This window comes from Phyllopteryx taeniolatus, chromosome 12 (genome assembly GCF_024500385.1).
Source record: "Phyllopteryx taeniolatus isolate TA_2022b chromosome 12, UOR_Ptae_1.2, whole genome shotgun sequence".
NCBI classification, from domain to species: domain Eukaryota; kingdom Metazoa; phylum Chordata; class Actinopteri; order Syngnathiformes; family Syngnathidae; genus Phyllopteryx; species Phyllopteryx taeniolatus.
This window is the reverse complement of record NC_084513.1, coordinates 14324735-14350201: the sequence shown is the minus strand read 5'-3', so window position 1 is coordinate 14350201 and position 25467 is coordinate 14324735. Positions and strand designations below refer to the sequence as shown.

At 39.7% G+C, this 25467-nt stretch overlaps 2 protein-coding genes and 2 long non-coding RNA genes across 5 annotated transcripts in view; 2 read left to right on the top strand and 2 right to left on the bottom strand.

Annotated features, from left to right (window-relative positions):
• Positions 1-855: 855 nt before the first annotated feature.
• On the bottom strand, positions 856-5273 carry LOC133486765 (uncharacterized). Its single transcript, XR_009791120.1, has 2 exons — positions 5137-5273; positions 856-1354 (listed from the first exon to the last, which is right to left on the bottom strand). It is a non-coding gene; the product is annotated as an uncharacterized LOC133486765 (long non-coding RNA).
• chmp2ba (charged multivesicular body protein 2Ba) lies at positions 4063-15877 on the top strand. Of its 2 annotated transcripts, XM_061792391.1 has the most exons (6): positions 4064-4268; positions 7515-7606; positions 10604-10798; positions 12723-12825; positions 13267-13373; positions 14696-15877. In XM_061792391.1, exons 1-6 carry the CDS (start codon positions 4235-4237, stop codon positions 14810-14812), a joined length of 648 nt encoding a protein of 215 aa, XP_061648375.1. In that variant the 5' UTR covers positions 4064-4234; the 3' UTR covers positions 14813-15877. The 2 variants fall into 2 exon arrangements, with proteins under 2 accessions (XP_061648376.1, XP_061648375.1); XM_061792392.1 differs by lacking the exon at positions 7515-7606 and having other exon boundaries at positions 4063-4268.
• Positions 15878-16578: 701 nt separating this feature from the next.
• The window catches only part of pou1f1 (POU class 1 homeobox 1), a 13110-nt gene continuing 4221 nt past the window's right edge, over positions 16579-25467 (bottom strand). Inside the window, exons 4-7 of the mRNA XM_061792907.1 lie at positions 18906-19169; positions 17853-18017; positions 17712-17772; positions 16579-17636 (exon numbers count right to left, since the gene is read on the bottom strand). Coding sequence (XP_061648891.1) covers positions 17402-17636; positions 17712-17772; positions 17853-18017; positions 18906-19169 — 725 coding nt within the window. The 3' untranslated portion in view covers positions 16579-17401. The remainder of the gene's footprint in view (positions 17637-17711; positions 17773-17852; positions 18018-18905; positions 19170-25467) is intronic.
• Positions 22639-25467, top strand: part of LOC133486985 (uncharacterized) — a 22335-nt gene continuing 19506 nt past the window's right edge. Inside the window, exons 1-2 of the long non-coding RNA XR_009791181.1 lie at positions 22639-23198; positions 23427-23573. This is a non-coding gene — a long non-coding RNA (uncharacterized LOC133486985). The remainder of the gene's footprint in view (positions 23199-23426; positions 23574-25467) is intronic.

Here is a 25467-nt window from a genome sequence, read left to right as displayed (position 1 = left end):
TTTGACCTTACTCGCAAAACCATCAGTGAGTCGACTGGCTCTGTGGTCCAAGTGCACCTGCACATGCTCAATATTTCTGTACAAGACCTTGGAAACTGGGGGGTTGGGAGGCTGGGGTTGCAAGTGATGATGAGCAAGCACTACAGGGGGGAATAATCTCTTATTACCCACAATTCCCTTATGCTCTCTTGTGCCAGTGAGCATGAGTGGAAGCGTCCCACGGGTCGACACAAATGGAGTCACTCAGTCGATTTATTGGAGCATCCTTGTCCTCCCTGTTGCTTTCACAATCTTCTGTCTGCTTCCTGCATCACTCCTCTTGGCCGCCTGCTGTCTTCCAGATGTCCTAAGTCACAAGTTGCAGTCCATGTTGCAGTTCTTGTTCAATCAGTCCCCCTGTGTTCTTCAATCAATTAGCCCTCCATTTTTGTGACAATCCATCCTGGACCCCACATTTATTTGATTCCTGCCTCATTCTATCTACGTGTCTCTATTTGAGTATCATTGCTACAGCCATCCATCAGACAGCACCATTGCTTTTCAAAATCCCCAGCCTCCCATCACAGCCCCTTGTTGCTCTGTGTTTGCATACGGACATATGTCAGACTTGTTACATGGCAGGAACTACAAGAAACAGACATATAAGATGTCTTATTATAATTTGGAATTTATGCCATAGACTGTAGATATACATCCCAAGTCCCCAGAGAACATATAGTTGAAATTCTATTGCATATGACAACACAGAAATAAAAGAAGGGATATGTTTTGTTTCAGCCAAAGGAGACAAATACAATCATTGGTCACAGCCTTAGGTACACCTGGAAAATGCAGTAAGATCAAATCAGAAAGGCATTAATTTAACGATTTATTGTTTTATTTTGCAGATTTTTCAGTCACATCACATACTGGTTGTATAAGGTTGTTTACCTTATTTAGCAACATTAGTGTAAAAAAATATTAGAAACAGCTCTCAGTGCACGTAATTGCAAACTACAACCACAATAATAAATAATAAGCAAAAAAAAAGCATTACTGTGATATTGTTTTGATCACTGTTTACATGTCCTCTAGTAAACAAGATTATATAACCCATTTCATAAAACTTTGCAGTGGGTTGGTACATACCCATTCTAGTCACATATAACAACAGCATTTTACACAGCCAGTCAAATCCATAATTTTCCTGTCTCACTTCTAGTTTTTGTTCTGTATAAACTGCACAGACACGATCTGAGAAAAACAATGTCAAACCACTACAAAGATTTGGGAGGATTTGTTTGGACTCCTTAGTTTCAGTTCCACAAAGCGACACCCATCGCTCTCATCACTGGTTCTCCACGAGGAGGTTTATCTGTACAGAGGAGGAGAAAACACACACAGTTGTTATCAGCCCACAGCAACTTTACAGACATCAAGTGAGACGATTCGAATGATTTGTTCAATAATACCGCAAAGCTGAATAGCTTGGCGTGCTTTATGGCCGCGACACCCGTGGATTGTTCAGAGTTTTCATTTCACACATGAAAGTCTTTCCAGTGTGTGTGTGTGTGTGCATGTGTGTGTGTGTGTGTGTGTGCATGTGTGTGTGTGTGTGTGTGTGTGTGTGTGCGCGCGTGGACCCATACACTCAATGTGTAGTGCTTTAACAATGCATATTGCCCTAGGCTAAATGATAGACAGCAGTAGAATGTGGAGGACCAAAGTGATGCCAGATAAGAATTAACAGAGACAAATTGGAAATGAAGTTATTTCCTAATTATAATAATAAAAAAAGATAAAACTGATTAAACGGCCTCTTTGTTTTTCAGTGGATAGCACTTCTTCTGATGATGACCAATTTTGATTTTCAAGGACATTAAAATACAATGGAACCTCCAAAATCGAACATGCTTGTTCCGTAATGCTGCTTGACTTCCAAATTAATCTAATTTCCAAAAACCTTTGTCCTTTACTTTTCATTTTTACATATAATATAACATCTTTGTCCATTTGTCCCATGCTCAAACTGTTGAAAAATTAACCACTCTACTAAAACAAACATAGAGTTTTAAAGACCTACGCATCAGTTGATTATTCCTAACAGACATATAATAGAGATGGATATGGAAGGACTTTGCTTAGTGATGCACATCTCGTGTTTTGTGTTTACGTTGTTGATATGTACTGTTAACAAATTGATATACATACAAAACAAATCATGTTTTCAGTGTAGTTAAGTGCACCTCTCTCATTACTCCACTGTGCTGCTGCAAGTGTTTGTTTCAACCAAAAATTACATTTTAAATTATGTTTTAATAAATACATACTTGACACTGGGGTACTTTTCACCAGCCACCTTGTAGACAAATGCAGGGTTTGCATACCTGGAGGAGCCCTAAACGCTTGCAGCCAATTTTTCACCACTGAGGCCCGATGATGATGAGCCCATTTAGTGGGGGGAGTCCCCGTGGTCCTCCAGTGATTAGTGGGAAACATCTTCCCTAATAACCTTAACAAGAACAACGCCTCAGGACGACATGCCGCTGCACACACGCACACACACCTCCTCGGAGATAGAAGAGCTGTGGGCTTCCCGTGATCCCCCCCCCCCCCCCCCTCCTCTTTTAACTGGGCATCTCCCACCATTTCTGCCACCCATCACCAACACCAGCACACACATGCTCGCATGCACTAAATTGAGTTGGCTATGGTTCATGAGTCCCACCTCGCCACATAAAGTTGCCCTCAGCATCAATATGAAATAAGACAATATGAATACACAATAAAAGGCAGTGGAAGCCCTAGTCCCTTGGGGTGATGAGATATGGAAGGAAATTAAGAGAAGATAATAGTATACTGTGAGGAATTGGATAATGTTTTTGTTGTTGTTTGTTTTGGATTGTTGTTTTTGTTGCTGTTTGTTTCAAAGGATTGGAATAAACTGTGTGTTGTTTTCTCACAATCATTTTGTCTCACTGATGCATCATGCAACACCTAAAAAGTAAAAAAAAAAATACTCATAAAAGAAAGATGTACACTAAAAGACAAAAAAGCCTGCCCAGTCTTACACAATCCTATACAATAGGATTTAACATACACTCTACTGAGTGGTGTTTCTAATATTTAGTTGTTGTTGTTGTTGTTGTTTTGTTTTTGTTTTTTTTGCAACACGAGAGAGGCAAACTATTTGAAATAGCGATAAGCACAATGGAGTGCAGTTCCAATGCCACTGTAAACTACAGCTGGATGTGCATGTACATTGTTGATCGAAATTTTCCATTCCTGAAAAGGGGTATTGTGGCCCGGACACTTCGTCGTATAGTGTAGGGCCGGGACATATTTATTTGTGAGGTAACACATGATTAATGGAGCAAAGCGCCACATCGCATAAATACTGCACATAGGGTAAAAAGTGGGGATGCACGTGCCCCCAGTGCCCCCCTGGTTCCGTCACCCCTGTCTGATGATACCAATCTGCAAATAAACCAGCCGTCTGAAAACTGTTCATTGAACTGAGTGACAGCTACAACAGCCATTAATAATAAAAGTATTAGTGCCGTACACCTACAACAGTGTGACATCTAAACTGATCATTATTATCTTTGTAAAGGCAGATTTTATGATAATGGCATGTATTTGATCTCATTAATTTGTGAAGCTTTGTTTAATCAATTGTGTGTACTTAAAAATATTTGTTTTAAAGTGATGAAGCATATATTGTTCATCACAGTCAAAACATTCTGTTCCTTTCGATCGAGAAGAAATTAAATCTATTATCACGTCTGTAATTTCAGTGCTGCCTTCAAGACCTAATCTAAACGGAAGAAAACAGCATGTGTAGCAATAACTTTCACGCTGACTTGCTTGTAACGACATCGCTCCTCTGCAGCCACTGTGCTGTAAATGTGTTAAAAGAGAGCCATTTTCTGGTTTAAAAATAAAAACAAACAAACAAAAAAACTGTTTCTCTTCTATTTTTAATCAATTCGACGTGCGTTTCACGAGGAACAAGTAAAGGCAGCATCGGTTGCGTCCCGTTACGTCATCGAGAGCGGTGGAGCCAGTCAGCTGAGGGAGGAACTGAACTCCCCGTCAGCACAAAGTCAACCAGGAAGACACGACCGAGACTGCTAAACTAACACACCGGCCTCTCGGTTCGTCAAACACTGAGCTTATTTACGACAGGAGTCGTTTCAGTGTATTTTTCCGTAACCTTCGTATTTTATATAAGAGTCGTTTTCAAAGCAAAACGATGGCTTCCCTGTTCAAGAAGAAGACTGTCGACGGTAAGTTTGTTTTGTGTGAGAAGCTAGCTAAATTGTGTTTTTAGCTGGAGATGGTAACTAGTCATTCCTCAAACTCGAACTCGTTTGACCTGTTTTAGATGTTCCATGAGTCATTGGACACATACTGCGTCAGTAGTTTCTATTAAATGTATATTTATATCTAAAATAGAATGTTGTACTTGTGAATCTGCCTTGAAAATGACTACGAATCTCATCTAGTTACTTCACTCTATCGGCTAGGATGTATTCAAACATGTCAAAATGGCAAAAATGTAGTTTCGACTCTAAATGATTGGAAAAACCGGTCTTCTCACGAAAGTCGTTTTCCCTTTTTGAATTTAGCCTGTGTTGGTTATATTACAATATTCACCTTAATGTTGCATTTTAACTTGCTAAACAGTAGTTGTAGTTTGTGATCTATCTATCGATCGATCGATCGATCGTATAGTATCAACATCTGTATATCATTTGGCTATAATCTGCCTGTGTCTTATCTGTTGGACGTCTGCTACTGTAATGAACTTGTTGTATTGTTCCATGTTAATTTTAGTCGATACAGTACTAAAATAGTTTTGAATGCGTTGATTTTTTTATATATAGCGTTGTCACAAATCTGAGTGGTCTCTCAATCTCAAAGTATTATCCTCCGGCTAGATAATCAAGGCTGACAAGGGCACAAGCCGACCCCAATAAAAAGAAATTAATAATTCAATCCATAATTAAGTGTGATTATATAGAGTACAATTGGAAGATCGCAGAACAACTGGCATATAATCTTAATGTCAATTTCACCACAAACCTTTTTGTTAGTAAAAGCACAAAATAAATAATTAGTGCATCTTAAGGGAAGTATTTTTCCTGGACCTACCTACTCCTCCCAAAATGGGCATCCTAGTTTCACTCGTAGCGTTGGTCCACATTTGGTTCTTACCATCACCGCAGCCTTATACCAAGCCAACATCAGATTCTTCTCAGCTTCTTAGGCAAAATTCACCAAATGTCCTCACTATGTCTTGTATCGTCGCATCATTTTTAGCCTTGGGTTGTAAATGGTTTCTGGTTATTAGGTGATTGGAAAATAGGGATTGGGGGGGGTTGATCACTTGTATTTGTAGGACGATATCCCTCCCACTTGAAGATGTTGTTGCTGCGTCACCGTGTACGTATTCACGTTTCGCTCTCGTAAGTGGTCTAACACGACGTGACGTGGATCCACTGACTTCATGGGAACTTTCTGCTCCGCCGAAGCGATTTCTTGTTGTTTCTTGAACTCTCTCTTTCTTTCAAGGTGTTATGCCCCCTCCTTTTTAAATGGATTCCAACGTTGAGTGAATTGAATTGTACACTTGGTTACAATTACTGTTACTTGTTTTTATTCCAGAGAATATATTGATTTTTTGGGGGATTTTTTTTTTGTACATGGAAGCTGGTTGAAGTCTTTCCTCTCTTGATGATCCTAGATTAGATCCTTTTACCTCAGATTCAAGGAGGTCCTTAGCCATCAAAAGGGACCAACAATGATTTTGTTTTATTTTTGTACTTTTTATTTTTGGCCTGGATTCTTCACTGATTTTTAAAATATTTTTAATTGTTTATATTTGTATTGTATTACATTTATTTAGTTTATTTGGTTTTTTTTCTATTTCATAAGTAATTAATATATCAAAAGATCATTTTACCAAAGGTACGGTCTAAACTACTGAGGTTTTGAGTGTGTGTTAGGTCAAGCCACTGACTTTTTTATTCTGCCACACAAACCTTGTGTGGATTTATGGTCATGCATTATCTCACATGATGCCACTTAGCAATGTTGTGGGAGGTATTAAGTTGACTCAGTAGCGATGCGGGCTGTCCGTGCAGAGCTGCCGTGTTGTGGGAATGTGCTGCCGGAGACACTGCTCACTATTAAAGCAACTGTGTCATGTTTTAGATTTTTAGTAATGCCGATAGATGGATTTGATGAATAGCTAGATAGACTTTTAAAATTAATAGGAACGATCCTACATAATCCTTGCTGTTCTGTTGGCTGCAAACTTTATTCATTGGAGATTAGATGTCAAAAGCAAGAATAGTCACCACAGCATTGTACAGAAAATATTTTTTGTCATTTGTAGGGTTACGACAAACTGAGAGGGATAAGTGTGAACAAGTATTTCCTCTTTAGTTCTAACTTTTGCCTACCTACCCAATCTGTCATCAAGTTACAGAACTAAATTATGAAACTAAGTCGATTTTGTTGTGGGCTACCTACAGTGAATTCAAAAAGTCTACACACCCCTTTTCGAATGTTAGGTTTTTGTGATATATATATATATATATATATATATATATAAATGAGACAAATATAAATGATTCTCAAACTTTTTCCATTAATGTGGCCCATTACCTGTGGAACTCAGTTAAAAAAAACATCTTTGAGAGGGCAAGTAAAAACAAACAATTGAAATAATGCGGTTGCACAAGTGTGCATACTTTCTTAGAACTGTGATGTGGCATACTCAGAAAAAAACTAGTCCTATTCCAGCATATGGAGCATAACAAAATCTTACAAACACGTGTAGGAAAATGTCTTATGGTCTGATGAAACCAAAGCTAAAGATGAGAAGAGGTGCGGCTAGGAAAATGAATGGATGGATGGATATATTGAAATAAAACTACACCTTTTCACAACCCCTAAGTAGCGCTATGCATCTACACAGTGGGGTATTTTTTCTCCATTTTCCTTCTATGTATAATATGCTCTATCAACTTTTGATGATTTTTTTTTTAGGAATAAAAAGTGTGTATTATACATGAGAAATTACGGTAATTGTTCTTGGCAACTCCCTACCAGTTCATGCCACAATAGCAACTAAACAAAGAAAGGTATTATATTAATAATGTGTTCTTCTAGTTTGCAGTGGTGTAAAAATACACTGATATGTTGCTATCCTGTTTAGCTACAAGCAGGGAAGAAATAATTAGACTATCCACCACAAGGTCACAGTTTTGTTTGACATAGGTGTTAACATTTTGTGTTTAGAACCAGTACCGGTACTTGAGGGCCAAAATGATGTTGTCTTCTTGATTGTAATTTATTTTTATTTATTTATTGTCTTTTAATTAAATAATTAATTAATCACATTTCTGTCTGTCAAGTAATTTTTTTTGTGTTTGCTGTGAATAATATTGTACAGGTTTACCTAATGTTGAGGGTGGTGAAGGGCCACTGTGTTTGAAAATTCAAAACTTTCTCTCTTTCCCAAGACATTATCAAGGAACAATCAAGGGAGTTACGTGGCACCCAGAGACAGATCACAAGAGACAGAGTGTCCCTGGAGAAGCAAGAGAAGCAAATTGTGAGACCCTAACATACACAAAAATGAGAAATAAATAGACCATTTTGTACATATTTATTGCTACATATTGCATCAATCCCCAACCATGACAACCTTGATTTGCAGACATTCAGAGACAGACTCGGTTTCCACTTGCTACTGCAGGCATTGTGTCTGTCGGACTAATGGGTCTCAATTAATAGATATGATGGATCTGCTGCGTTGGCTTTGCTGCAGGCAAACCATGCAACCATTCCTCTTTATCTCACGTCGACATACACGCTCAACACACATCCACAATAAGGCCGTTTGCACAAAAGCACACATTTCCTCTCGCTGCCAGATGAAAGAAACAAGACGTGTCCTCTCGCCTCTATTGTATTAAGTAAATATCATACAGGACATAATTACTTCCCCGGGGGACAAGGTTTTAATTTCACATTTGCTAATTGGTTGTTTTTGAACCTCAGTCGCATGTTCTCAATAGAAGAAATGTAGAGCTAAGAGGTGGAAATGACCTATATTTGCAGTTTAGCCCTGAGTACTTGCACACACTTGCACTTTCTCCAGCAAAAAAATGCACAAATTACAAAACCAATTTTCCCCCAGGATGGAAGTACATGACGATGATTTTTTTTAATTTTTGTTTTCCATGGGGCTACATATTTGTGCAACTCACTGAATTAGAATGTTGTGAAAAACGTAATTTATTTCATTACATTCAAAAAGTGAATTTTATACGTGAAATATTTCATGATTTTGATGCTTATAGCTAAGAATATCCCAGATTTTCACCATCTTAAAAAAAAATTAATGACATCAAATGATTTTTAATGTAGGAATTGGCCTTCCCAAAAGTAATTTCCTATTTTTATTCCTATCTATATGATATGAGCTTCACTTTTTGAAATAAACTACTGAAGTAAATGATCTTGTATATGACAATATAATATAATCAAATTCACTGAGATGCACCAGTACACATACAGTAGTTGAGTGCTCGTTAACAAAGAGCATAACTAGAATGTCTATTTTAACTTACTAGCCCCCCCCACCCCCAATCAAGCATCTATGGTCATTTGTTTTTAAACCTTCCACATTTTTTGAATAGCATGCAGTTTATCTGAAAATTTTTTGTCCTATATTGCCATGTATTCGCTTCAGTGAAATGATCGCTACAGCAACATTGTGTCCATCTGTTGTTCAGGCATCTGTCTGCCTTTAAGGTTCACAGTTGTTGGATTCACGAAACACTCCACTTCACATTTCCACCTCAGGCACAGACAGTTGTGTCTTGTGCTCACTCCTGTATTTGAATGAAATAAGTGAAGTGGACATTATAATAATCACCGTCTGCCTCTGTTTCATGCATAGGTTTCTGTCCAAATTTACTCGTTGCGGGCTGGCGCAGCAGGTCTGATACTCATGCATCACATACTCTGGTTTCTATGCGAGCCTAGATTCAAATATGAATAATTAATTATTTCCGATCAAGGATGCTTACAGCGCACACACATGAAATAAACAAGGCTGCTCAAAGGCCTGGCTAGCTTCCTGTAACCTGGAGCTCCACTATTGTCTCTTGGGAAGTGTACACAGACAAACACACGGATGCGTCCACACCGCTGATGGCTGTGGGCATTAGTGTACATTCTGATGTTTACAAAAGCTAAAAGCTTGCATTTGCATCTCACTGAATGTGGCCTCAACAATATTGGCTGTGTTTCTAATATCTATATTTGTACACGCTGTGATTCTCTTGGGAGCTTTGTGGGTATGTTTGTTGGTTTATCAATACATGGTTTTATTTGTTAGCCATCCATCCATCTTCTTCCACATCTGAGGTCGGGTCGCAGGGGCAGCAGCTTTAGCAGGGAAGCCCAGACTTCCCGCTCCCCAGCCACTTCCTCCAGCTCTTCCAAGGGGCTGCCGAGGCGTTCCCAGGCAAGCTGAGAGACGTAGTCTCTCCAGCGTGTCCTGGGTCGTCCCCGGGTTCTCCCCCCGGTGGGACGTGCCCGGAACACCTCACCATGGAGGCATCCAGGAGGCATCCTAAACAGATGCCCGAGCCACCTCATCTGGCTCCTCAGTGTGGAGGAGCAGCGGCTCTACTCTGAGCCCCTCCCGGATGACCGAGCTTCTCACCCTATCTCTAAGGCAGAGCCGGACACCCTGCGGAGGAAACTCATTTCGGTTGCTTGTATCTTGTTCTTTCGGTCACGACCCACAGCTCGTGACCATAGGTGAGGGTAGGAACATAGATCGATCAAGTGGATCTGTAGACACCCTTATGCTTGAACATGGTGTTCGTTATGGACAATGGTGAGGACAGAAGTCCAATAACAGAACACCACTCGGGTTCTGATCCATTCCTCCCAATCACGCCCTTCCAGGTCTCACTGTCATTGCCCATGCGACCATTGAAGTCCCCCAGCAGAACGATGGAGTCCCCAGCGGCAACGCTCTCCAGCACCCCCTCCAAGAACTCCAAAAAGGGTGGTCACTCTGAAATGCTGTGTGGTGCAAAGGCACAAACAACAGTCAGGACCCGCCCCCCCAACCGAAGGCGGAGGGAGGCTACCCTCTCTTCCACCGGGGCGAACCCCAATGTACAGGCGCCGAGCCGAGGGGCAATAAGTATACCCACTCCTGCTCGGCGTCTCTCACCGTTTGCAACTCCAGAGTGGAAGAGAGTCCAACCCCTCTCAAGAGGACTGGTACCAGAGCCCAAGCCATGCATTGAGGTGAGCCCGACTATATCGAGTCCCCGCCTTCGGCCACCGTCCAGATCACACTGCACCCGACGCCTATGACCCCTCCCACAAGTGGTGAGCCCATGGGAAGAATTTGTGTTATATGCATTTCTATTGTAACAGACTTCAGACTTCCGACAAGTTATTGGATTTGTTACTTGGACTAAGAATTTATCATTATAACTACAGATGATGGGCAACATTTTTCATTCACTTTAATAAAGTCTTTGGGACGGTGTCCTCTAATGTTGATTCTCCTCTCCAGGAAGCAGAGATCAAGAAAATGGCGAAGAGTGGTAACCGGCAGGCCTGTAAGATCCTAGCCAAGCAGTTGGTCCAGCTGAGGAAGCAGAAGAACCACACATACGCAGTCAGCTCCAAAGCCACCGCCATATCTATTCAGACCAAACTCATGAACTCCCAAATGAAGATGGCTGGGGCCATGTCTACATCAGCAAAGGTATTGTCCTTGATATGACACCTTATTAAAAGGAGGTCATTCAAATCAGTTCTTAGAAACATTGATGTAGTTGTATAAGGTAACAAACATACAAGGTTGTTTCTGGCCCAAATTGAGGCGGAGGTTGTACCACTGTAGCCATTACACGCATGTGTATGCTGTGCGCACAGTGGCTCAAACAAACACTATCTCTGTGAAGTATTTACATGTATTTCATTGTTATTTAATGTTTTCTTTTGTTAAATCATATTTTACTAAAATACAAAAAAGAAAAGATACAGGAACCCTGTTTGATATTCAATATTTAATGATAAAGTGCATTGTGTGTACAATTAAATGGGAGTGGACCACAACTCAGTTAACCGTTTTAGAGCTAGAGGCAGAACATTTCAGCCTCCTGTTTTTAATTTTCTCAAATAGTCATTTTAATATGTAGTGCATTAAAATCACTATTTAGTGCAGTCGTACATCCCTGTAAATTTCGTGTCGGTGAAAAGCTGTTTTACTTCTGCCTCTTGTATTGGATCTTAAAAGATTGTGTATGCTGAGACTAGTCAGAGGAATGTGCTGAACAGTTGTTTAACATGAAATTGCACTTTTGTCTTTGAACACAAGAAAAAAATAGATTACCAGTGGATCTAGTACCATCAGTCAAAAAGCTCTAAGTCCCAGTAATGATGAAAGAAAAAAAACAAGTTAGGTGTGTCACGGTTACAATTGTGAACTATTTTCAGTATTGGTATCCATATTTTAGGACGTTATTAAAGTATGAATGTGATTTTTTTTATTATTTTTTTTATTTTATTTTATTTTTTTGTCCCTTTGTGAAGCTGAATCTCAGCTTTGCTAATGTTGTATAAGAGGAACAAAAAGCCCAGAAGCCACATGCTCATTTCAGAGGCAAACCTCAGCAAACACACAGGTCAGCTATAATTAATCCCTTAATTAATGAGGTATAATCTTTAGGCGGTTTCGGCATGAGGATGTTGAGTGTCTGCGTCATTTAGTTGACATGATTAGTTAGTCACCTTTTACTGGCACTTGTTTTTCTGACAGCACACAATGAGAGTAGTATTATCTTGAACGTGTGGCGCATCAGATAGTGCTGCATGAAAGTAGACCATCCAGTTTTGTTTTCTTTTTTTAGTAATTTTCGACATACTGTATTCTTGTTTTGGGATAATTATATATATATATATATATATATTTACCTGGATTTAAAAAAAAATGGAAAGATTGCATCAGGAAGCGCACGCCAAACATATATTGCGACTCTGAGTGACTTGCTGTGGGCCCCCTGATGAGACAAGCGAAATGTCGCCTCAACATATTAGTTACATATATACAACATATTAGTTAGTTCAAATTCCGGCCTCGCCTGTGTGGAGTTTGCATGTTCTCCCCGTACCTGCGTGGGTTTTCTCCGGGCACTCCGGTTTCCTCCCACATCCCAAAAACATGCTTGGTATGTTGATTGAAGACTCTAAATTGCCCGTAGGTGTGAATGTGTACGCGAATGGTTATTTGTTTATTATGTGCCCTGCGATTGGCTGGAGACCAGTTCAGGGGTATACCCTCTCGCCCGAAGATAGATGGGATAGGCTCCAGCACGACCCTTGTGAGGATAAAGTGGTACAGAAGATTGATGGATGGATGGATATTAGTTATAAACATCCCCAAACTAATGTGACACTCACAGAAACTGTCATTTAGATTTAGTTTAGTTTTCAATGTATGCTCATAATGGCATGTAAAATACATTGTAAGAACTATCGCTGCAGACATTATGATATCTCGTCTTATAAGAGGATTCAGCTTACCCTGTCTGTGCTGCTGGTGTTTTGTTCCTTTGCACTCTTTTCATCATCATCGCAGCGGCACTGAGAGCCTTCAACTTAAACTGTGTTCGTAAATATATCTGCAGACAATGCAAGCGATAAACAAAAAAATGGATCCTCAGAAGACTATGAAGACCATGCAAGATTTCCAGAAGGAAAACATGAAGATGGGCATGACGGAGGACATGAGTAAGGAACACACACAAACACGCACACACAAACACCTATGCATGTGCAAAGAGAGAGAGAATGTGAATGAATATCGATATCTACATTTTGGGGGCATTCAATGTATTCTTTGAATCAAATGCATTTCCTATAGCGCTTGACCTCATTGTGAGCTGGAGACAATCCTAGTTGACTTGACATGATTTGGAACGTGGTAGGTAACTAGAGTACCCCCTCAGAAAGCACACGCAAGCCAAGGAGAGCATGCATATTCCACATAGGAAGACTGGAGCTGAGATTCAAATCCCAGACTTGTTAAGCAGTCGGCCACAGTGCTGCCTGCATTAGCAAGAAACTATAGAAAAATGTGCTTTCAATCTCCAAAGTACAAAGTGTGAGCAAAAATCCTTGTTTCAGACCTACTTAAAGGAGTTGTTGTTTTTTTCCCCTTTTTTTATTTAGTAAACGATACCATGGATGACTTCTTGGATGAATCTGGAGATGATGAGGAATCTGAGGACATTGTCAACCAAGTTCTGGATGAAATTGGTATTGAGATCTCAGGAAAGGTAAGGAGGTCCAAATGAGAAAGCATCTTAGTGCCTGTCCAACACATTTGATCACTACATGACATTTTACTAATGCAAAAGGGACAAAATAATTTAAGGTACAATTAGGAAATTATTTATGTTTCATTAGGCTTGCAAGGGGGTGGAAAATTCCTGTAAATTTCAATTTAAGATGGGGAATTTTCCAAATGCTTATTAAATGTAAAATGTTTATTAAATGAAAAAAGTATAATGAAAACTTTTATGGGGATTAATTCGGAACTAGGGCTGCACGATTAATTGAATTTTAATCATGATCACGAGTTTGGCTGCCACGATTAAATTAGCCTGATCATCTGCGATTTTATGTTTTTAAATGAAGTGCTTTCTAAACCAGTAGTCAGCCAACCAGCATTGAGCTGCCTAAATACCAAGCGAGCGGTGCCGAGCTCAGCCTGCTGCAGGAGACTCAGTACTCAGTCAAGCAATCAAGTCATGCCGAGAGATGAAAGTATAGCAAAAAGTGCAGATGATGATCATCACGGTGAAGAGTTAGTGCCTCAAAAAGGGATCAACATCTATTTTCTACACGTTTCCATTCATGGCAAGTGATGTTAAACAAGACGTCTACACTTCTTGTTTAACGTTGTTCTTCAAGAGTGCAGCAAGAGTTGTGTGCCCCGCAGGGTAACAACTAATCTGTTCACCCATCTGAAAAAATGGCAGAAAAAAAGTCAAAGTACTGGACAAGAAATATGTCCCCCGTGCAGTTATTTCTCCAAAATGCCATTACCTACACCGTATGAAAAACAACTGCAGTCAGGCCATCCTCCAGTCAAAAAGAAAGTCAAGCCAGCCGCCACAAAGATTTTTCCTACTCTGCATTACGGTAACACACCGCCAATGCGCTGTTTGTAAATTCCTGGTTTATTCAATCCCATTGAACGTTTCCAACTGTGAAGATTTCCGGAATTTTGCACCCCTATGTGTTACGCATGTATCTGATTAAGCCGTATGAAGTGAGCTTTGAGCTCTGCTAATGGCATAGCAGCCGCCACAAGTTAGAGCTGATCTCTCAGTTTCTCTGCTCGGAGTTAAAGTACCAGGCTGGCAATCTGCCATGAGTGGGTGTCTAAGTTATAGCATTTCCCTCACCGACATTGTCCAATAAGCAAGAGCACAGCTGTAGAGCAGGAACAGAAATCTTGAAGCTGCTTCTAAATTTGCAATTAGATAAGTAATCATGATCTGCATGCTGTCATATATTGTACCCGCTGGACAAGAAGAGCTGCCAGTAAGCATGTTTTCATTATTTCTGCCTCTGTGTGTGTGTGTCTGCGCAGATGGTCCGTGCTCCAGCTGCAGGAAAGAGTGTCCCCGGAGCCGCCGCCGAGTCCAAAAAGGCCACTTTGTCCGACGAAGAGATCGAGAGACAGCTCCGCGCCCTGGGCGTGGACTAACATCTTTGGATGCATCATCCGTTCTCTTTCGTACGGCGACTGACGCACTGACTTGGTCACTGGTTAAATTGTTACACGCACACACTCGCACAAACACACACTGACCCAGTCAATCCATTGACAGGCCTATTACTGGTGGATGAATGATCCACACTTGACTCAAAAAAGCTGGAAGCCACCTGCACTCGTGTTTACGGTGCAGCTCATTCTCTTCAGAAGGGCTACATACAGTGCATATGCAATTCATCATCTACCTTTGCTGAAACTTGACGCTATACACGATCATTTAATACATTCTTGTTCACTTCTAACAAGTTTTATTCCTTTATTTGGAGGGCAAAATGGACATAAGCAATGAGTGAAGCATCAATTGAAACCTCAGCTTCACAAAGTAATCAGAGATTAAACTTTGTAAAGATTTTCTGAGACAACGCATTTACACTGCTGACTGTTGGTACTAACCAACCACTGTTAGCCATAGAGTGTTCCATACTTAGTAATTACTTGAGGGATTCTGGGGGTTTCTTAGTTGGTCTTTATCTTATTGTAGAAATCACGGGAGTTCTTCAGTGATTGGCGGATGGCGCCTGTCCTGCCGTCCTTCCCTTTCAGCTGCTGTGCAGTTATGGATGTTTTTTTTTCTTTCCTTTTTTTTTTGACAAGCTGCTTCTTGCTGCAAACATACACAAAAACTCAGCAAAACAATTGTCACTGTGACACAAGAGGTGTTCTTCCTCAAGAGATGAAGCTGATTCTGCGCTTTGGTGTCTGGGCTACCATGAGTGACTTTTCCATCGTTGTCTTTGGACTTTTTGCTCTTACTTTATCCCCATTTTCCCAGACTTTTTTTGTTTTGGGTGCATGTATCACACATGCACAGCATACAATTAGTTTCTTCATTCAGTCCTACATTTGTAAACATTTTAAGAAGATCCATTGAGCAAAAACATATTTGAAAATATGATTGCGTGAGAATTCTGTTTTAATTTGTGTGTGCTTGTTTCCTTAATTACGGGACTCTGTAAATTGGATTTTATAAGTAATAAACTTTCTTCTGGTACACCATTTTAATAGTGTGCATATTTCCTTTTTAAAGAATGGACAGTTAAGTTGGAAGGGTTTAGTATTACATAAACTGCTAAAACAAAGGATCTGAATGCACATCACGACACACCAATTGGGATTTTAATTTTACATCAAATCCCAATATTTCAGCAACACCACCATATGCAACAAGTTAAACTAAATGAGAGACTGGTGGAAAATGTCATTTTCATTTACACATGAAATGTAACTATAAACAAAACCCTTCTGACTTTTTGTGAGATGTCTTCTTTTTAAAACAACCTTTCTGGAGCTTGTCAGGCTTGTGGTAACAGCATGTTTATTCTTTATATAAACTGTATCCATATCTGCATTCATAACAAAGGACAATAGTATAGAGTAGGATTCTAACCAAGTTAAGCCAGCTCAACTTTTACATAGTCGTCAATGTATTTAAAATTGCTTATCATGCAGGGGAAAAAATGTAACAGCAGGTGGCGTAGTTGTCATATCCAACAGGATTTTTATTTTATTTATTTATTTTTTTATTTTTTTATTTTTTTACTTGAACGTTTTTCACCGACAGATGCATCGCCTTCATAAATATGTTGGAATGAATAGGCGTTTAGAATTAATTATCTTTATAGCTTTAGCAGTTGCCCTCAAATGCATCATTATATACACATATGTACATACAGAAGAAAGACAATTTGGGAGTCGTTCAGATTTCTTTTATTCGGTCTCTTTGGAGAAATGAACTAGAAAAGTAGCAATAGTAAGGATATAAAACTCAAGGCATTTTAAAGACAGCTGCAAGTTTCTACCAACATTTTTTTTTATCCTTTACAAAATAAACGTGTTGAAAGATGTGACTTAACTGCAGTTAAAAATAAATTACTGCCAGTTTGGTGCCTGTCCTCTGGTTGGACTTATGAATCACAACTGATGCTTTCACCAGTATGACACTGAAGCTAATTTCTCTCGGTAATACCTTGTATCAACTCACAAGCTTACACTGCAGGCACCTGTGGAGTTGTTATATCACAACAACCCAAAATATATTAAACAAGAATGTTTGTGCTCAAACTATAATTAAAAACCCAGGAATTTGGCATATAATATATTAAATCTGAATAAATAATTTGTTGCCAGAGTTCAGCTATTTTATCTGGTACAACATCATAATTCTAATTAGTGAAATAAGAACTGCATCTCTACTGACAAATATATAAATACATCAACAACTTGTGAATTATAAATGAAAACATACAAATTTAGTATTTAAAAAAAACTTCAACTTTAGCTGACAATTCACCATATTCCAAAAGCAAATATTCCTGCAAATTAGACATTTAACCAAAATATATGTATTTTCATTCATGCTACAACAATGACCTTTGCTAACTAAAAAGAAAAGTGCTTATCTAACTACCTCAATCTTTTTTTTATTAATTTTTTTTATTTCCTGTTTTCAAATTTCAACTGACTCTTTTTGTCCTACTGACTGGCAAACTAAAACTGACATATCAGGAATTTATCCATTATTTATATCAGTGGCTGGTGTGTTTTACTCATCTGGGCTATGCAGTTTGGACTTAATTTGGCCAAGCAGGAGCTGAGGCTGGTTTTGACCCGTTTCTCCCTCTGGCGCCTGTTACAGAACCACACCCGGATCACCTCCTTCTCCAGGTGGAGCCCTTTGGCTATCCGGGCTATTTCCTGGGAAGATGGCTTACTTTTTTCTACAAAGCTGTGCTCAAGAGCCTCCTTAGCTCCCAGGCTGCATTGAGGGTCAAGCAGAGAATAAAGAACTATTTAAAAGCTGCAGTCACGGGCAGATTAAAACAATTCTTACCTGATAGTTGTTCTTCTTTTCCTCTTCCGCTCATTTATTCCAATTTTATCACTGTTCAGAGCTGAGGGGGGATGTGAGAAGAAGGTGATCTAGATAATGAGAGGTGACTAAAGCAATAGGAGGAATCGGCGACGGGCTCACCTCGAGCGAGCTCAGCTTCGTCCAACCACTTGGCCAGAATGGCCTTCAGTTTGCAGGCGTTCTTGAAGCTCAGCTGTAGATTCTCAAAGCGGCAGATGGTGGTCTGACTGAACTCTGACCCGTGCACGGCGGCGAGGGCCTCACCCACGTTGGTCTGAGTGTAGCCTAGTAGTGCACACACACACGCACACACACACAAAGAAAAATGTAATGGTTACAGCAACTTTCAAATGCATTGGGACAACATTTGTGCAATTTTACACCTGTGGAGTCATAAACTCGTAAGTTGTATGCGAGGGTATTCCTGTAGGCTGGACATGCAGGCACAAATACATACTGTATACTTAAAGAAATTACATTTTATTCAATTGGAATATTAAGAAATAACAGCTTCAGTGTAATTTTCAGCATTTGTAATGTAAAGGTTGATGTGCTTTGCAAGATTCAAGTGAACTTGTAATTACTCCACATTGCTGTCAATTGCCTGTGTCCAGACCTCTATTTTTGGATTTCATATTGTACTGTACATAGTACTAACCGGTCTCATACAGAAAGCGCTATATGGTGCCTTGACATGTTCAAATGTGTAGTAGGCTATTCAAATCAACAGTATGTAAATATTCATCAAAGTAGCACAAAGCACAAATATTCCAGCAAGAATATAAACGATATAGAGTTTGATAACATTTCAGGCTTATATGGTTTTTGGAGATACGAGCTGTTGTTCCGAAGATTTCCATTTATTTTAATGGTGAAGATATACTACAGAGTAAACGCACCCGTTTGAATACCATTTTTTTCCCCCAATGGTAAAAAAAAACAAAAAAAAAGATAAATACAACCTATATCATGAAAAGTTCAATTTAAAAAGAAACATCTGTTGGGAAGGAAACAAAACCTACATTAAGCAGGTTGCGAGGTCACTAGTATGCTGGACATAAAAAGAACAGCGTGGACAAATCTACAGCTCAGCCATTCTAATTTTAGTTACTTGTGGGCCATACCACAAGAGGGCGTGGGACAGTAATACTGTTCATCACATCAGATCCTCACCAAGTTTGATCCTCCTTATCTTGAAGTCATTAGCAAACATCTCCAGCTCTTGAATCTGCGGGGAGTCCATAGCGGGGGTGTCCTCCAGCTCACGGATGCTCTTCCTCTGGATGTTGACTTTCATCTCACCCACAGAGGGGCCTCCTGGGGCCTCGTCAGTTATCAGGAGGGCCGAGGGCAGTGAGGAGAAACCGTGACTTAATGCACACGAGCTGCTGCTCAGACCGGGATCTGGAAACTTGTACAGGCATGGAGTCAGTGAACCTGGACAGAAAGGCAAGGTAGGGAAATTGGTATGAGTCAACAGGACTTTGAAAGACCAGTAGAGACACTGATGATGTTGTGGCACTTTTACATGCAGTGTTTTACTTTTGATGGTTTCTAAAATTGTGACCTGATAGTGAGCTACAGTGGTGCCTTGAGATTTTTTTGTTTTTTGCTTCAGCAGTTTTGCAGATAGAATTAATGAACAAGTCTTCAAAAAAGAGGCTTCAAGGTTGTTTGTTTTTCCACTCCTAGTTGGATTTTACTGAAACTAAACATGCATCTAAAAATAAAACAAAAAGAACTTCAATTTGTTTTTTTGCATTACAGTAGACTCAATTAATGCTAACACATAATGGAAAAGCCATGGACAAAGCAAAGCAAATTTATTTATATAGCGCATTTCACACACAAGGTAACTCAATGTGGCGGCACGGTGGACGACTGGTTAGCGCGTCAGCCTCACAGTTCTGTGGACCCGGGTTCAATCCCTGGCCCCGCCTGTGTGGAGTTTGCATGTTCTCCCCGTGCCTGCGTGGGTTTTCTCCGGGCACTCCGGTTTCCTCCCACATCCCAAAAACATGCATGAATTGGAGACTCTAAATTGCCTGTAGGCATGACTGTGAGTGCGAATGGTTGTTTGTTCCTATGTGCCCTGCGATTGGCTGGCAACCAGTTCAGGGTGTACCCCGCCTCCTGCCCGATGACAGCTGGGATAGGCTCCAGCACGCCTGCGACCCTAGTGAGGAGAAGCGGCTCAGAAAATGGATGGATGGATGGGTAACTCAATGTGCTTTACATGATTAAAAATTTTTTTTAAAAAAAGCTTATCAAAAAGAGAGAGAAAAAAGTACAATTTATACAGCATACAGTGCAAGAAATGCTCTAAAAAGCATGAGAAAAAAGAAGAGTTTTTAACCTGGACTCATAAACATTCACAGTCTAACAAAAAGCACCAATGTGGTAGCGTTACATCTGAACAAAACAGTGCAGCAACACATGCAGACAGACAATATAACAAGATCACGGGCATATATTTTTTTATCCTCTGAGACTAATATTACTGCCGTACTGAAGAGCTGAGACCGTCTCCATTCACGAAAATGAATAATGTAATGGGAGTTTTTTCTTATTTTTTCCAAGATGATGCAATGCTGGCCTCCTGTGTTGGTCAGGCTGTGGTGCACTATGTTGCCTCACATCTGAAGACAGTAACGATGCACTCAGTGGCCACATGAGGTGCAATCCATGACATCTAATACATCCATCCATCCATCCATTTTCTGAGCCGCTTCTCCTCACTAGGGTCGCGGGCGTGCTGGAGCCTATCCCAGCTGTCATCGGGCAGGAGGCGGGGTACACCCTGAACTGGTTGCCAGCCAATCGCAGGGCACATAGAAACTAACAACCATTCGCACTCACAGTCATGCCTACGGGCAATTTAGAGTCTCCAATTAATGCATGTTTTTGGGATGTGGGAGGAAACCGGAGTGCCCGGAGAAAACCCACGCAGGCACGGGGAGAACATGCAAACTCCACACAGGCGGGGACGGGGATTGAACCCCGCACCTCAGAACTGTGAGGCTGACGCTCTAACCAGTCGGCCACCGTGCCGCCCATCTAATACATATAATGAGTAAAAAAATATATGTTTTTTAAAAATTTTATTTCTAATTATGGCTCTCTCATGTAGATAGAGGAATTCAAACAGCAGCAGCATTGTGATGCAGTGTCAGACTTCAACTTGTTGTTTTCCACTACGGCATAAGTTTGTTTTATTGTTAGCTTTATGACAGACAATCCAACCTCGGCATTTTCACATTTCTAATATTTTGGATGTTGTAAAATTCTTCCGGCGTACCTCATTGAGTGGCAAATATGTGTAAATATGCATCCATATATGGAAACCCATTTGAGCATCTATTCATTATCCTTGACACATCCATACCTGATTAAACTTCTCCTCGGACTTTTATTCGGAACAATTTACCTGTTCAACAATAGGTGACATTATCTTTCCATCATAGACGTCAATACATATTTTTCGAAGTGAATTTGATTAAAACTATTCAGCCAATAATTCACATGAGTACCGCATGAGTACTAAAATGCAACATTTTAGAATTTGTATTTCTTTTTCTTCATACCTGTACACACAATGTTATGTCAAAAAAATAAAAACAATTCCCCATCTTCACACCTATTTTCTTTACAGTGATTTGCAAATTAACTTATTTGCCCATTTTTGGGGTGTGTGGGGAGGTGGGGGCACATATCCTTCGCTTTTTTGCTGAAAAACTCACCTATTTGCTGTTTTGTGTTCAGGCTAAAGCCCTGTCTCATGTAATATAAAAGCATTGCTTCGGTGCCACCTTGGTACCAAGGAATTATGTTGAAGTGAAGGGAGGAGGTTCCTTTAGTCAGGCCATAGCCCTTTCTAATAGAAAAAAAGGTGATTTGGCACCATAGGCCATTAATAATATTTGTAGGGGACGTCAATTGTTAATTTTCACTTCAAGTTGGGGGACACTGTACCACTATTAGGGTCCCAAGTGAACTGGAGGCTGTCCCAGCTGACAGATGTGTTCAAAAAGTGGGGTACACCCTGGACTGGTCACCAGCCAATTGCAGGGCACAAATAGACAAACAACTATTCACACTCACATTCACACCTATGGATAATTTAGTCTTCAATTCACCGAACATGTTTTTGGAATGTGGGAGGAACCCAGAGTACCCGGGGAAAAAATCCACGCAAGCATGAGGCGAACCTGGCCGAACACTTAACACACATAACATTTAAAGATAAATAAATACATAAATTTAAAAAAGAAGAAGAAAAGAAATGAAGTTAAATATTGAGAGAATCAAGTTCTGTTCTGACACCAAAATAATTCTTCAGTGCATACCAAGCACATTGTTTCTTTTTTTAAATTACCATCACAAGATCCTATGTTAATGTTTTTAATTTTTTTCAGCTCACTCCGGACTGTCTCCTCTCTCAGCACAGCAACTAATGGAAAAAAAAAGACTGAAGAAAAAAAAGATCCAAGTAAATTTTTTTTCTTTATTTCTTTCAAACTACTGCACATCCTCTGAAGTTTCTGAGCTCTGAAATGAAACGATCAATGCGTTCTCAATGTTCTCTTTTCTTTTTATCTTTTTATTTAATTTTTTTTTAACTTTGTTTCCCACAATGCCGAGGGCAAAGCATTACCAGACATAAGGTTGTTAGAGTGAAGAAAGTGAATTTGGGCTCTTTTGATCATGCATATTGCCCTCGCTCGAGACTTTTTTTTTCTGGGGGGAGGGTCGTGGGGGTCTCGATTGCAGTGCCAGCAGACGCTCCTTCCATTTGCTGTGCCTATGTTTAATTCCAAACCTGGTCTGAGTTGTGTCCTTCACCACTGATTTTACAAACTCCAAATAATCCTAGAATATCAGAAAGGTGAGCAACCCGTTATTTATGATTACCGGTACATGTCTTAATAATTGTCAGTATAGCAGCAACAGGCATATGCAGTGACACATTAGTTGCAGACCAAACTCTGTTAAGATCAATGCATATGCAATTATCTTTTCAAGTAATACATTGCATACATCGGTAATAAATCTCATGAAAGGCAAACCTATCCATTCACTTTCCCGAGTGCTTGTTCTCATGATGGTCACGGTGAGCTGGAGTCTATCCCAGCTGACTTTGGGTGAGAGGCTGTGCACCCTTGGCTGGTCGGCAGCCAATTGCAGGGCAAAAATAAACAAACAGCCGTTCGCACTCACATTCACAGCTATGGACAATTTAGAGTTTTCAGTGAACCTGCAGAGATGCTAGTTGACGGTCGAAGACAAGATAATAAGGTCTTGAGTCTTCTCCGGGAGCCGAACCTGCTGCAGATCGATGTCAAGACTGTTGCCTTTAAAGTTGTGCCATGCCTTGTTAAATCTTTTTGGTGGACGGTGAATCTGAAATCTGCCCAGTCATTATTGGACGACACAGACGCACGTTGGCCCTTCTGATGTAGAGAAAAGGTTAAACTCTTTTTTTTAGTAGACAAAGCTATCTTTCTGTGTGGCTAGCTGGCTAGTTAGCTACCTAGCGAGCCGAGGCCGAGGTCAGCTAGCTGGCTAGCTAGCTAGCTAATCTCAAACTGACCAAATATTTTGTGCTTTCAGCCACAAAATCTAATTTTTCCATATTGCAACACACACATGAGTGCGCAGACTCGCTAAATTCCATTTCCTCTGTATAACCCACAGATCAACTTTGCTGTTGTTTCCGTCATCTCCCAAAAGAGACAAGAGCCGAGCTTCTCCTCTTGAAGTTCGACACGCCACCTCCAATTTTGGAAGTCTTGACGAGTGAGAGAAGTCGAGTGTTGTTACTTGCCGGAAGACGTGTGAAAAGTAAGGTTTAGAATGGTTACCGTGGACTGCTTCGATGGGTGCCATCGTTTGTTACATTTATGCTGCTGTTGTTGGTTTCAACCATTTACATACTGCTTCACACATCAGTTTAGGGTAAAAGGGAGATTAAAATTATACCATATATTATATATAACCCAGTGAAATTATGTGCTCATTGCTTATTTCATCAAAATTACAGAACTAAGTCATTCTATTACGCCTCACTTGTATGGTGATTTTTTTTAATTTATTTTTTTACCACTGAATTTGTTTGACTCTTCAGAGTCAATTTATCACTTGAACTTGAATCCACTTAATGTGTTTCTGACCTTCTTTTCAATATCTGCTCAGTCTTTCAATTGTTACATCCATCACATTATTGTTACAGTAGTGGGAATAAAAGCCACGAAAAACCCAGTGGAAATCATTTGCTCGTCCTCATGTTCCTTGTTTGAGGGGACATTTGATCTTGATGCTGGTGAATGATGTCATATATTTCTGTGCAGGACGTTGACACAGTGAACATAACAATTCATTGAGTCACTTCAGCCTCATCTTCATTTGAGCTCTCCAGATAATATTTACCGGCCGTCTCTCCTCTTAAAAGAATCAACGTTATTACCGCTTTGGTAAATGTTAATAATTGTACTTGACCTCCAGCTTCAGGTCATATTCCATCTGCTCCACATGGTTACAGCATCTGACTTCGACTGCTACAGTTCTTGTCTTTCCTTCCCTTTTCTGAATATTAACAGTATGTCTGGTGAATTCTGCACCCATTGGACATTTCATTAGATCAGATCCAATTTACAAGCTGTATCAGAAATCCAAGGCTTACAAAAATAATAATATTCAAGTGCTAATTTAACAAAATGTTTATTATTGTGGCCATAGTATGCAGTGGTATAGAAGTGCACTGTTTTATTCTGAAAATCATTTGTAATATTCTTGAACTTCACTATTGATGTTTTAAAGCAACATGAGAAGTAACAGCAACAGAACTGCTATGTTGATTTATAAAATCCCCCATCGGAGAAACATTATATCAACCTTTGTAGTGTTATTTGCGTTTAGGTAAGTGCAGAATGTGTAGGGCTGACTCACAGTAGCCATCAACACCTACCTACAGCAGTCTGCAGGAAAGTAACTGTAAATAACACAATGTTTGGCAAGAGTATAAAGACAATCATTCCAAATGAACAATGTTTGTTCGGGTCTCTGACACACAGAAAAGGTTTTGTTGGTTAAAAATTTGAACATAGCATATTCCACTTTGCACCAGGGAACAATTCAATAACAAATTGTTCTACCTGTTTTTTTTTGTTGTTTTTTGTTTTTTTTTACAATGTAGCTCATAAAAAAACCTCGAACATGAGCACCAAGCAAGGTACTGTAGTCAGCTCTGAAATTAATGTAAACATTTATCCCTCAGGGCTTGTTAGATTTTCTCACCCTTTTAATTTTCTCATTGCCATTTTTGGCCACATAAAGAATTTATGTGTAATTTGAAAAAAAAAATTAAATAAAATTGTGTCCTTTTTAAAAAAAAAAACTATATTGTTTTTTAACTGACAAAATATTCCTGCAGTTTTATTTTTTAACCATTCAAATTCCAGTTTGTTTGCACACTACAAGTTATAAAACAACCTCAAACATGACATTTTTATGTATTTTCAGTTCCACCAACTTTTCTTATACTGTACTGCTAATATTAGTCTAATAGTAGATTTAGAAGCTTCCCCTTCTTAAATGAAATATAATTCTTCTCCAAGGTCAGCAGGCTTATTCAAATTTAAATTGCGTCACTCATTGGCTCCACCGGAGTGCAGTGCCATTAAAGGTCTCTTACGGAAACTAAGAAAATTGGTCCCTGGTCCCCCAAATTTTAGATGAT